Genomic DNA, 11,990 nt, shown 5'->3' on the forward strand with positions numbered 1-11,990 from the left:
GCCCGACAGCATGGGTGCCCGCCGCCGCCGGGCGTTTCTGCTCTTAGAAGCCGCCTCGGGAAGACCCTAGGCGGAGCCGCGCGTCCACTCACTCACCTCGAGAGGTCGCGCAGTTCCGGCCCCGGGCGGGGCGGGGGCGGGGCGGGGCGGGGACGGGGCGGAGCTACGCAGCGGGGAGGGACGGGACGGAGCGGGACGGGGCGGGGCGAGGCGGGCAGGCCTCCACTCGCTCCGGACGTCCCCGCACTGCCGGAAGACTGCGCGCGCTACGCTCCCGTCCTGCGTGATGACGTTAGCGCGCCCGCGCCAGCCGAGGGAGGAGTGGAAGCTGTGGGCTCTGAGGCGCCGGGGTTCGGGTAACCCAGGTTGGGATAGGGAGAGGGAGGGGCGGAGCGGGGAGCCCCTCGGATGCGGTGCTGCTGTGGGGAGCTGGCGCAGGAGCCCTCGGTCAGCTCAGCTCGCTTCTTGCCTCCCATCAGACGCCTCTGTGCCCGGCGATGGAGTTTCCAGACCTCGGGGCTCACTGTTCGGAGCCGAGCTGTCAGCGCTTAGGTGAGGGGCGGGGCGTGCGAGGGGCGGAGAGGGGCTTGGGACTGGAGGGGCCGGGCGTCCGGGGGCGGGGACGAGCCGGGACGCTGGGAGGGTGGGCCCTCGAGCTGGAGCTACTGAAGAAGGGCGGGGCTCAAAGTTGTGGGTGGTGGCTTGGGGCGTGGCCAAGGAGAGTGGTGGAGAAGTGGGGTGTGGTGTGTTGTGAACCTGGTGGCCTGTTTCCCATGCACGTGGTACATGCATGGTACATCCAGTCCTTTTGACTTGGCAATTCGACCCACTCCCTGCAGATTTTCTGCCGCTCAAGTGTGATGCATGTTCTGGCATCTTCTGCGCAGACCATGTGGCCTATGCCCAACACCACTGTGGATCTGCCTACCAAAAGGTGAGGGGGCGATGGGTTCATGAAGAATCCCCCAAATCTGTGTTTCACATTTTCCCATCCATTATGGTCTTCTGAGGTTCCGTGCTGGGGAACATTGAATTTTCTTGTGCGTTTGTGAGAGCTGCATCCAGTTTCTTTCTGGACCCAAGATTTGTTGGCCTGGGAGCAGGACACAAATTGATTCCTGCTCCTTGACTATAGGATATCCAAGTACCAGTCTGCCCCCTCTGTAATGTGCCTGTGCCTGTGGCAAGAGGGGAGCCCCCTGACCGGGCTGTGGGAGAGCACATTGACAGAGACTGTCGATCTGATCCAGCACAGCAAAAACGCAAGGCAAGTGATGGAGGGGGTTGCCATAAGCTAGTGCAACTGTGGGTGTCAGGAAACCTAAACAGCTATCTCCAGCAATGGAGCTGGATAAGGGCTTAGAGTCTCATAAACAAACCTTTCCACACTTCACTTCAGATCTTCACCAATAAGTGTGAACGTTCTGGCTGCCGGCAGCGAGAGATGATGAGACTGACTTGTGATCGCTGTGGCAGAAACTTCTGCATCAAGCACCGTCACCCACTGGATCATGATTGTTCTGGGGAAGGGCACTCAACCAGCCGGGCAGGGTAATTGACACCAAGTCCTGCTTACTTGTCTTGCTTCATCCTTGGTCTTTGAGTTTCAAGTGTATGTTTTCTCAGACTTGCTTGAAGGAAGGCCCCTCCTGACTTCTTGGGTAAGGAATGTTCTTGGAGGCATTCCAAGAGTGTCTTGTCTTCCCTACAGTCTTGCTGCTATCTCCAGAGCACAAGGTCTGACATCTACAACCACTGTTCCTAGCCCAAGTCGGACCTTGCCTTCTTCCACTTCTCCCAGCAGGTAAGCCTGCATATTTCTCCCCCTTTTTTCTCCCTTTACTTCTCTGACCTTAGCCTGTTGTTGAATATCTGCCATAGAACCACAACCCAGTCTCCATCCCGGACAGCCCCTCCAGTGATTGCTTTGCAGAATGGCTTGGTGAGTTGGGCAGAGATTGGATGGACAGAGGAAACCCAGGCAGAGTAAAGTCCAAGGAAACTGGCCTTCTTTCTCCTTTTGCAGAGTGAGGATGAGGCTCTGCAGCGTGCCCTGGAACTATCTCTGGCAGAGACCAAACCCCAGGCTCCAAGGTACTTATTGGGGGGTGGGGGGGAGGAGAGAACAAGAGGATAGGATGTAAAGGCCAGTTTGGAAGGAAGTAGGTAAGACCACTGGGGCCTACTGCAAAATAGTAACTAGAAACTAGGACTCAAGATTAAGATGAACTATTTTATCTTTGACAAATTCTTTAACCCATAGGCCCTTAATTTCTTCTGTTCAATAGAGGTGATACCAACACCCACTTTAGAAGAGACACTGAGAAGACTGAGGTTATAGCCAGTGTTGCTGAACACTTGTGATGCCTAACAGATCAGATGCTCAAATCTTAGCTGTCATCCAATTTAAGGTGTTCCTCCTTTCTCAGTTCTCAGGAGGAAGAAGACTTGGCTTTAGCACAAGCTCTGTCAGCCAGTGAGGCAGAATACCAACAGCAGCAGGTATGTGGTTGGTGGGTAAGGACAGGGTCTGCGCTGGCAAGGAATAAGAAGTTGGTGGCATCGTTTCTTCGAAGTGATGGAGAGCATTGGGATGATGGTTATCCTCTTCCTTCCAGTGTGACCCTAGCACATGCTGAGCTCTGAAATGAGAGCTGTCCTCTTTTCCTTGACTTTATGCCATCTCCTCCTCTTTCCCCTCTCCTTATTCCAGGCGCAGAGCCGCAGCTCGAAGCCGTCCAACTGCAGCCTGTGCTAGGGTCATGGGCTTGGGGAGGAGGCTCAGCTGAGGACTGTGGCCCTCACATCTCCAGGGTACACAGGATGAGGAGGTGCAGAGCAGCCTGGAGTGCAGAGGCATGCAGGAGTGAGGTGGAGGCCGCTCCAGGGAGCATCAGGAGAAAGCTTGCCAAGCTGAGACTATGAAAGGCCCTGCTAGCTCTCCAGCAGCTGGGAGCGTGGCTGTGAAGCGTTCGTTGACTGGGCCCTCAGTTGGTGCCGGCTAGGACTCCTTCCTAGCCCCTGCGTCATGCCATCCCTTTACCCTTGGGCTGCCACAGGTAGCATGCAGGGAGAGGCCTGGAAAGAATAAAGATCTCAATAGTATGATGTGTGAGTAGTGTGTCTCTCCAGCTTCAAACAGAATTCTCTGTGTGTGGTGTTCCTGGGGCTTGCACTCAGGGCATAGTTGCTGTTACTGAGCTTTCGGGCTCAAGGCTAGTGCTCTACCATTTAAGCCACAGCTCCATTTCCAGCTTTCTTGGTGATTAATCGTAGATATGAGTCTCACAGGCTTTCTGGGTTGGCTTCAAACTGCCATTCTCAGCTGTCAGCCTCCTGAGTAAGAAGGACAGCATAAGCCACTAGTACCCAGCTCAAACAGAATTCTTATCAAGCATGTTCACATGACTTAACGTCTCCTTGCAGTTCCCCACATGACCAAGCCATAGTCACCCTTGAACAGTCCACTTTTATTTCGCCAAAGTGCTTTTCTGAAAGGTCCCTTTCCCTTGTCACAGCTAGCACCAAACCCCTAGAGGAGGATGAAATAGGCCAAGGGAAATGGACACATCTTATTCCCCTGAGTTAGTCTTTGGGAGGGAAGAGGCAACACCTTCTGTCACTGTGTCTTGGTCTGGGGCTTGGTGTCTTCACAAACTTCCTGTCCCTGCTGTTGCAGCTGCCACATGTTGGCGTACACTCCACCTCGAGACAACAGAGCCTCATGCCTGGGGGTGAAGAGACAAGTCAGAGTCCCACCCTTCAGTTTCACTCCATCAGCCTATAGAGAGAGGAGGAGGGGAAGAGCAAGGAAGACCCCTTCCAGAAGCCCCTGCCCAACTTTTCCTCACCGTCCTCTCTCTACGATACAGCCATCCTTGATGACAAGAATCTGGTCAGCATTAACCACAGTTGAGAGCCTGAGAAGTCAGAGATCAGTAACTCTCTATCCTACCAGAAATGGCCCATGCCAGCCACACTGGTCCTGTAGGTCTCTACCTGTGTGCCACCACAATGGTGGTGCGGTTGGCGCAGACTTTGGCCAGCGAAGCCTGGATGGCCCGCTCAGTAGATGTATCCAGCGCTGACGTCGCCTACAGAGAAGGTCTGGGTAAAATACTTCCTCAAAGGGAGGTGGAGGCTTCAGGAATACAGCACACGCTTGAGAGCTACACAGACTGATGAGAAAAACTTCCCAGAAAGAGTGGCTTAGGCATAGACAGAGGCAGCAGGGGGCAGCTGCCAAGACCTTACCTCATCCAGCAGAACGATGTCTGGAGCCTTGAGAATTGTGCGGGCAATGGCTACTCGCTGCTTCTCCCCACCGCTTAGCTTCAGTCCCCTCTCGCCCACCTGTGTCTCATACCCTGTGGAAATAACCCACCTCCCTCAAGTCAAATATAAATAAACTTGGTCTGTTTATATTGAAGGGATGGAGCAGAAGCCACAGGGTTAAAATGACTGTACACTAGGCGAGGGAGGGGACTGTACAGATGAACCTCACCTTCAGGGAAGGACATGATAGCATCATGGATGCCTGCAGCCTGAGCAGCAGCCTCTACCTCACTGTTGTCAGCTGTGACACGGCCATAGCGGATGTTGTTGGCAATGGTATCATTGAAGAGGACAGTGTCCTGGGGCACCACTCCAATGTGAGACCGGAGAGAGATCTGGGTCACCTGGAGCCAGAAGATAATACACCCAGCCCTGTGAGATTCCCCCAGGCCTGGAAGCTAAGATGAGCTAGCCAGAAGCACACAGGGTAAGCAGCTCAGGGTAGGAATCTGCCATCATCACTGTACATCCTAGCGGAGTGGGAAAATCACTCAACCTCTCCTGAATCTCTGTTCCCTAGCCTCCAGCCATAAAAATAATCATGCATTCAAGCAACACATAAAATTAAACATTCTCTTTGCCTACTTCATGGACTGTTGCAAAAGATCTTGCCAGATGCTGGTAGCTCGTATCTGTAATCCTAGCTACTCCATATGCTGAGGTCTGAGAATAAAGGTTTGAAGCCAGCCTGGACAATAAAGTCCATGCAAGTCTTACCTCCAAATAATTGCCACAAAGCCAGAAGTGGCTCAAGTGGTAGAGCACTAACCTTGAGTGAAAAAGCTCAGGGATAATACATAGGCTCTGAATTCAAGCTCTAGGACTCACACACACACACACACACACACACACACACACATGCATGCACACACATACACATACAGAGATCGTATCTTGAATGACACTACACACATTATACTCATGACTACTTTCTGAGTGAAATTAGCCAAATTATGGTAGGAAGACCCTAGTTTTCTGCAGGGTGACATTTTCTCTCTCTGGATATCCAACCCGTTCTTCCATATGGAGACAATTAAATTAGTCTTTTCCCCAGAAACCTTACCTGTGAGATGTCTTGCCCATCTATTCGGATACTGCCAGAGTTTATGTCATAGAAGCGAAACAGCAAGCGCAAAATTGTGCTCTTTCCTGCCCCAGATGGGCCCACCTGTTATATTGGAAAAAAATGGGAAAACTCTCAGACTAGCTTCTTTTTGGTGTAAAGCAGGGACTGGAGATTGAACTCAAGGCCTTGAACATGCTAAGCAAGCACTTTCACTTGAGCCACACCCCTAATCCTTTTGCCTTAAGTTTTTCAAATAGTGTCACATTAACATTGTCAAGGCTAGTCTCTAACTGCAGTCCTCCTTGCTTCTGCTCTTCCTGCGTAGCTGGGATTATAGATTTGTGCTACCACATACCCTGATAGTTCTTTTCCAAAATGTCATTAACAGCATATCATATTCAATTGTTTCTTGTCATAACAGGGTTCTGACTCTCCAGCTTTGGTATAAGCCAACATAGGATCTGAACAAGAGAAGCTTGAGAACTAAGTGTAAGCCAAGTGGCTGGGTCTCCTCACCAGGGCCAGAGTCTGTCCAGGCATCACTGTGAAGGAAACATCCTGCAAGGTCTCCCGCCTACAAAGAACAGTGAGTAGGGTTAAGAGGCCCCTCCCATTACCCAAACTACCACTGGGCCCGCCCCTCCCCAATCCTCCCCCGACTCTTTCCACAGTGGTGGGCTGAAAAGCTAGGGTTCCGCATAGTATGAGGGACAAAAAGGTAGTTTGTAAATGGACAAGGGGAAAGGAAAGGGAAAGGCTGACCCATCAGCATAGCCGAAGTGCACATTTTCAAACTCAATCCGGCCTTTCTGAAAGTGAAGGGGCCCTGCTCCAGGAATGTCCTTCACCTGGGAAAACACAGTACTTGTAGCTGTTACTGTCCTGGAATTCTCCAGACAAAAGAAAGAACCCCCTGACCCAGGCTCCTTTCTCATCACTCACTTCTGTCTCCTCTTTCAGCAAGTCAAACATGTTCTCCATGTCAATGAAGTTGGTCTGAATCATCCTGCAATAAGAGTGAAAGTTGGGGCGCCACGGAGGCCCTAGGAAATAACAATGCACCCTGAACAGGTGAAGGTTAGGGATCAGGTTACCTGTAGTAGGTGCCAAACCAGTTGAGAGGCATGTACAGTTGAATGATGTAAGTGCCAAAAAGCACAAAGTCCCCGACCTGTGAAGACCCAGGGAAGCAGATGCATCATGGAGGCTTGTGGGCTCTTCTGCTCGCCTACTCACTTACCACTCAAAAGTCTGATGGTTCATAGGCCCCAGGCCTCACTTCCCTGTCCCTCACCCTTTCTTCCATGATGCTGCCTCACCTGTAGCTTTTTCTCACTGACAAAGTATGCACAAAGCAGGGAGCCAGCGAGAAGCCCAAGTCCAATCACCAAGTTCTGGGTCTGGTTCAGTAAAACCAGTGAAGCACTTGACTTCCACTCCAAACTCTAAAGGCAGGGTGTGGGAGAGAGAAATATCCCATTTGCACCAACCATCACCAAATCCCACCTTGACTTTACTCCTCTCAACCAGGCAATGCCACAGGCCCAGCTATCTTAGATCCTATTCCGGCATCCTCACCTGATATTTGATGATGGCCTCTTGATAGCGCTCCACTTCATAACTCTCAGCATTGTAGTATTTCACCTGATGGATTCAAACACAGCACATGGCTTCCAGATCATTCCCTCCAGATTTCTGATCCCCTGCTTCCTGATTCCAAGTATCAGCACCCTCCTCCCCACCTTTTCATCACCCGTATGATGTCTCACCACCCTCTCCCCATCTTGCCTCCCACCACTGCCTCAGAGGCTTATGTTACTGTTTCAAAGTTTAGCAGAGAGTCCACTGCTCGCGCCCGGGTGGCGTTCTCCTGTGTGTTCATAGCACGGCGAAACTTGGTTCTCCACTCAGTGACCACAATGGTCAGGACTGGAGGGTGACAAGAGGGGAGGGAGGATAAGACGTCATCCCTAACAGCAAAGACCACCATGGATACTAAACCTGTGCTGGAGTCCAAGGACCCAGAAGGACAGCTTCAAGCTTATAGAGGAAAGGAGCTATATATAAGAAATCTATGTAAACTGAAAAAGCCTCAGGTGTGAATAACCCTGAACTGTGAACAAATGAAGACAAGTTGCATCTTGCTATGCAAATGAAGTTTCTTCTTGACCGGTCGGTGACCATAATGGGGACCTAATATGAAAAGGTGTCCTTCCTTGGCCTTCATCTAGCTTAAACTAAGGTGTCAAAGGAAAAGACTCACCAAGCCAAGAGCAGATAAAGACTTAGAAAGTTCACCAACCCTCAGCCTCCTGAAGATTGTTCAGCTGAGCTGGGGCAGGGTTCACTTAATTCAGGAAGATGTCACAAGGCAACACTCACTGAGATAGAGACTCATGCACAGGAACACAATGAGGCCAAACCAGGCATTGAAGAACATGCTGAAGTAGATGATGCCAATGATGATGTCAGCCAGTGTGGGGATGATGTTGAATACCAGGTAGCTAGGAGGGTAATCAAGCAACAAAAGAAGGTTTGGGGGCTTAGACCCAGCAACCTTACCTTTAGGAGGGTCAGTGTAATGTTTCATTTATAACAGCAACAGGATGGAATCAATCTAAATGCCCCTCAAGAAGTAGCTGGCTAAGTAAAACCATAACATGGCCAAACTACAGATGGTTTAGCAAATACTTCCACAGTACTATATTAATTCTATAAGTTTGCACAGATAAAAAGTACAAATAGTCCAGGTGTTGGTGGCTCACACCTGTAGCTACTCAGAAGACTGAGATATGAGGATCATGGTTCAAAGCCAGCCCAGGCAGGAAAGTGTGATATTCTTATGTCCAATAAATCACCAAAAAAACCCTGTAAATAGAACTGTAGCTCAAGTGGTAGAATGCTAGCTTTGAGCAAAAAAGATATGCCCACTTAATCACAATCAAAAAAAAAAAAAAAAAAGAACCTCAGGGAAGGGAGGGAGGGAGGGGATGGTAGGGGGAAAACAATGGAGGGGGTAACAATGTTCAAGAGGAAGTATACTCATTACCTCACTCATGTAACTGTAACCTTCTGTATAGTATCTTTACAATAAAAAAAAAAAAGATATGCCCAGGCTTTGAGGTCAAGCTCCATGAATGGCACACACAAAATTACAAGGTCTGCCTGCATCCTGAGCACAGTGCAAAACTCTGGAAAGTGTTCAAGACCATTTGTTGTCTATATTATCTGAGTAATTATGACATCATTATACATCACTTCTATAATTTACAAAAAACTAAGTAACCATAACCAGAGGGGCTATGTCTCTAGCTGGCTCTATTCTCCTTATGACAGTTCGATCCTCGGTTCCTGCACATTCCCCCACCCCCACCCCTGCCCATGCCCACATGCACATGCCCCTTGCACTGGAGTGGCACCTGAGCAGCCCTGTGACACTAGATGTGCCCCGGTCCACAATCCGCAGCACCTCCCCTGTCCGGCGGCCCAGATGCCAGCGTAGTGAGAGCTCATGCAGGTGGGTGAAGAGACGCAGCTCCACCTGCCGAGATGTGAACTGCTGCACCCGGATCCACAGGAATGTGCGCAGGTTGCTCACAAAGCCTGGGGAAAGCCATAGGAACCTCAGTAGGGCTTGGAGGCTAAGGGACATCAGCCGAATACCAAGATGCTAAAGGTCTGCGGGCACAGAGGGGCCTGGGGAAGGAATGTTCAAAAGAGCACCACAATGGGGGAATTCCTAGGGGAAAGCTGATGCCAATCAGGGTGAAGACAGAGTTCCTTGTACCTGTACTGCCAGTGCCACCCCCCTGGAGGAACTTGAGGAAGACATAGATGGTAACAGTCCAGGCCAGGGAGCTCCAAGGGGCCTGCCCAGTCAACAAGTTCACTGCGGAGAAAAAGTCAAGATTCACTTCCAACACTCTCTTCAAACAAAATTGCCCCAGGAACCAGCCATAGCCTCTGACTATCCAACCCTAATTCTATTCCACCTCCTAAGGTAATAGCTACCCCAGCCACCAAGCCAATGAAGAACCAGCAGGCTGAGTTATATTCCTCTCCCTCACCAATGTCCCTATAGAAGATGGGAACCAACACGTTGAGCGCTCTGTCCAACCCCATGAGCCCCAGGCAGATAAGCACAACAAGTTGCAGAGTTAGACTTCCCCGAGGCCACAGATAGCCACTTAGTAGGCGGAGCTTCCTGCCAAGATCTCGCCATGTAGACCGCTGCTGTGTTGAACCATCCTAGGATGATGACACACACACAAAGGAAGTAAGTTCAGACACCAAAAGCAAGTACACTACTAGCCAAGAAACTTCCAGGGAAGAACATAAGGGGTGGGTTATAGCTCCCAGATATCTGAGGTCCATGAGTGATTCCTCAGTGGAGTCAAAAAAGCCATGGGGTAGGGGAGGGGGCTGGGAATGTGGCTTAGTGGTAGAATGCTTGCCTAGCATGCTTGAAGCCCTGGGTTCGATTCCTCAGTACCACATACACAGTGGCTCAAGTGGTAGAGTACTAGCCTTGAGCAAAAAGAAGCTCAGGGACAGTGCTCAGGGCCTGAGTTCAAGCCCCAGGACTGGCAAAAAAAAAAAAAAAAAAGCCATGGGCTTACAACTAATTGAATTAATTGATTGTGAGGAGATGGAATAATGGCAATGATTCAAGTTAAAATAGACCTCAGGATTCAAAGAAGGCTAGGGTATAGATGAATGATAGACTGAGTGGTAGAGCACAGGTTTAATAGTTCAGGGGGTCCTGGCTTTGGTCTCCATTACAAAAAAAAACCAAAAAACAAACAACAACAACAAAAACCCACCACAAAGAAAAAATAATAATCCTAGGATTCAGAAAATGAGGTGTACCTGGTTCCTTTCTACACTTTGGTCCTCTTCATGAACCTGTAAGGTGTAAGACTGGGGACCAAGTCCCGGGGCCCAAAGCCCCAGGGCAAAAAGTCCTCCAGAAAGGAGGTATCGAAGCACCCACAGGCCAAACTGAACCTACAATGAAACACGTACAGAAGGTATGATCAAAGGCCGAAACCCTATTGTATTATTGCTAACATCCAGGTCTTCCTCAGACGCCCAGCATTTAACAAGGAAAAAAAAAAAAAAAAACAAACCCCAAACCCACAGTGACTCAGCACAGACACGCCCCACCAACAGGCTATCAATTCCCAGCCAGAACCAGACACTCCCGCCTTGTCCCCAGTCATCCCAAGCGCCCCAGCTCCAGACACTCAGCACTGACATCCATGCTTCCCCTCCTCCCCTGCGGGCCCTCACCTGCTGGCCCAGGTCTGCCCTGGCCCACCACCACTGTGGGCTGTTCCAAGACACCAGGGTCAAGTTTTCCGCTGCAAATGCCACAGTCCAGAGGAGCAGGAGACCCGGGCTGTGTCTGGACTTGATCCAGACACCCATCGCCAGACTCTGCCGTGCCTGGCTCCGTTCCATCACGAGCAGCCACAGGCCACAGGCGTTAGCCAGACTCCCCAGCACAGAGGCCAGCAATAGGTAGCCAGGCAGCGGGGCCCCCCGGGCGGTGCCCATCCGGCCAGCCAAGCTGGCCAAGGGCAATGCCACCTGAAGCGTGGCCAGAAGCAGCTGCAGCACGTAAGGAGCGACACGAGGACCGGCCGCCCAGAACAGCGCGTCGGGGCCCGACGATCGCTCCGGACGCTTGCAGGGAAGAGCCAGCACCAAGGCCAGAGTCCCCAGGGTCATCAGGGTCGAGGGCACGAGCGTGAAGAAGAAGCATGGACTCAAGCCATTCTGCTCCCAGGCCGGACCCAGGGGTCCCTCGGCCTCGCAGTAGTTGCCCACAGTCACCATGGCGATGTGTGGATGCTGGCCGAGCCTGAGGGGCCGGAAAGCGGGACTGGCCGCTCAGGGAGGGCCACGGATGCCCGGGTGTTTGGGGTCATGGAACCACCCAGCGCTAAGTCGCGGGGGGTCGCGGAGAGACGCACGTGGATCCTGACACACCGCCCACTCGTTTCGCGCACGCGCCGCCACCACGCACTCACGCAGGGCACGTACGCCGTCTCCGTGCGTCTCTCCCGCTGCGCGGGACCCTCCGGTTAAGGGCCGGAGCACAGGAATGTTGAGCTTAGGATTCGCACGCCCTCTGTGGGAGTGATCCCGCCTGAGCCACGCCCCTTACTTTATCCAGGATCCCTATTGGCTAAGTGTCTCTACGGGGCGGGGAGAATTGTGCACAGAACTAGTGCAAAATAAGAGGTTGAGTCGGCTTGGTCGGGAGGTCAGGGCGGGAAATCTAATCTCAGGTCCAGTTGGAGACCTCGACCTCTACAGAGTGAAGGGATGCAATTATCCCTTCCTTTAATTTTAATTTTATTTTTATGTCTTTTGTCGGACATGGGATTCGAACTCTGTCCCTCAGCAGTACAACTCAAGGCTAGCATTCTACCACCACGCTTGGCTTATTTTTATTTTTTAATTCCAGTGCTGTGGTTCGAACTTAAGGCATAATGCACGCTAGGCAAACCACTGAGCTACATCTCCAGCAACTTGGAAAAGTTTTTTTGTTTTTTAATTATCCAGCTACCTCTCTATACCA

General features: G+C 51.3%; 2 protein-coding genes across 6 annotated transcripts; one reads left to right on the forward strand and one right to left on the reverse strand.

The window, feature by feature from the left end:
* The first annotated feature begins 228 nt into the window (after positions 1-228).
* On the forward strand, positions 229-3,105 carry Zfand2b (zinc finger, AN1-type domain 2B). 5 transcript variants are annotated; one of them, XM_013012266.1, is made up of 10 exons: positions 229-365; positions 480-552; positions 840-934; positions 1,136-1,267; positions 1,400-1,551; positions 1,712-1,804; positions 1,858-1,942; positions 2,027-2,094; positions 2,430-2,502; positions 2,814-3,105. In XM_013012266.1, the coding sequence occupies exons 2-10, from the start codon at positions 498-500 to the stop codon at positions 2,868-2,870; spliced, it is 810 nt and encodes a 269-aa protein (XP_012867720.1). In that variant the 5' UTR covers positions 229-365; positions 480-497; the 3' UTR covers positions 2,871-3,105. The 5 variants fall into 5 exon arrangements, with proteins under 5 accessions (XP_012867720.1, XP_012867727.1, XP_012867734.1 ...); XM_013012273.1 differs by having other exon boundaries at positions 229-356; XM_013012280.1 differs by having other exon boundaries at positions 230-365; positions 2,714-3,105.
* A 344-nt stretch (positions 3,106-3,449) lies between these two features.
* Abcb6 (ATP-binding cassette, sub-family B (MDR/TAP), member 6 (Langereis blood group)) lies at positions 3,450-11,538 on the reverse strand. The gene is made up of 19 exons (XM_013024397.1): positions 10,694-11,538; positions 10,271-10,408; positions 9,469-9,649; positions 9,189-9,290; positions 8,821-9,004; positions 7,784-7,905; positions 7,221-7,330; positions 6,980-7,045; positions 6,721-6,846; positions 6,496-6,572; positions 6,344-6,407; positions 6,164-6,249; positions 5,918-5,975; positions 5,399-5,503; positions 4,505-4,679; positions 4,255-4,367; positions 4,000-4,094; positions 3,852-3,920; positions 3,450-3,728 (listed from the first exon to the last, which is right to left on the reverse strand). The coding sequence occupies exons 1-19, from the start codon at positions 11,240-11,242 to the stop codon at positions 3,620-3,622; spliced, it is 2,529 nt and encodes an 842-aa protein (XP_012879851.1). The 5' UTR covers positions 11,243-11,538; the 3' UTR covers positions 3,450-3,619.
* Between the last annotated feature and the right edge of the window lie 452 nt (positions 11,539-11,990).

This window comes from Dipodomys ordii, unplaced genomic scaffold (assembly GCF_000151885.1).
Source record: "Dipodomys ordii isolate 6190 unplaced genomic scaffold, Dord_2.0 Scaffold1, whole genome shotgun sequence".
Taxonomy (NCBI): domain Eukaryota; kingdom Metazoa; phylum Chordata; class Mammalia; order Rodentia; family Heteromyidae; genus Dipodomys; species Dipodomys ordii.

Excerpts from the sequence above, each read along its gene's own strand:
- Zfand2b (XM_013012266.1), top strand. The coding sequence starts at position 498 with ATGGAGTTTCCAGACCTCGGGGCTCACTGTTCGGAGCCGAGCTGTCAG. Across the intron at positions 553-839 it reads GCCGAGCTGTCAGCGCTTAG|ATTTTCTGCCGCTCAAGTGT; the intron begins GTGAGGGGCGGG and ends CACTCCCTGCAG. Across the intron at positions 1,805-1,857 it reads TCTTCCACTTCTCCCAGCAG|CCTGTTGTTGAATATCTGCC; the intron begins GTAAGCCTGCAT and ends CTCTGACCTTAG.
- Abcb6 (XM_013024397.1), bottom strand. The coding sequence starts at position 11,242 with ATGGTGACTGTGGGCAACTACTGCGAGGCCGAGGGACCCCTGGGTCCG. Across the intron at positions 10,409-10,693 it reads GGGCAGACCTGGGCCAGCAG|GTTCAGTTTGGCCTGTGGGT; the intron begins GTGAGGGCCCGC and ends GTTTCATTGTAG. Across the intron at positions 5,504-5,917 it reads CTGGACAGACTCTGGCCCTG|GTGGGCCCATCTGGGGCAGG; the intron begins GTGAGGAGACCC and ends CCAATATAACAG.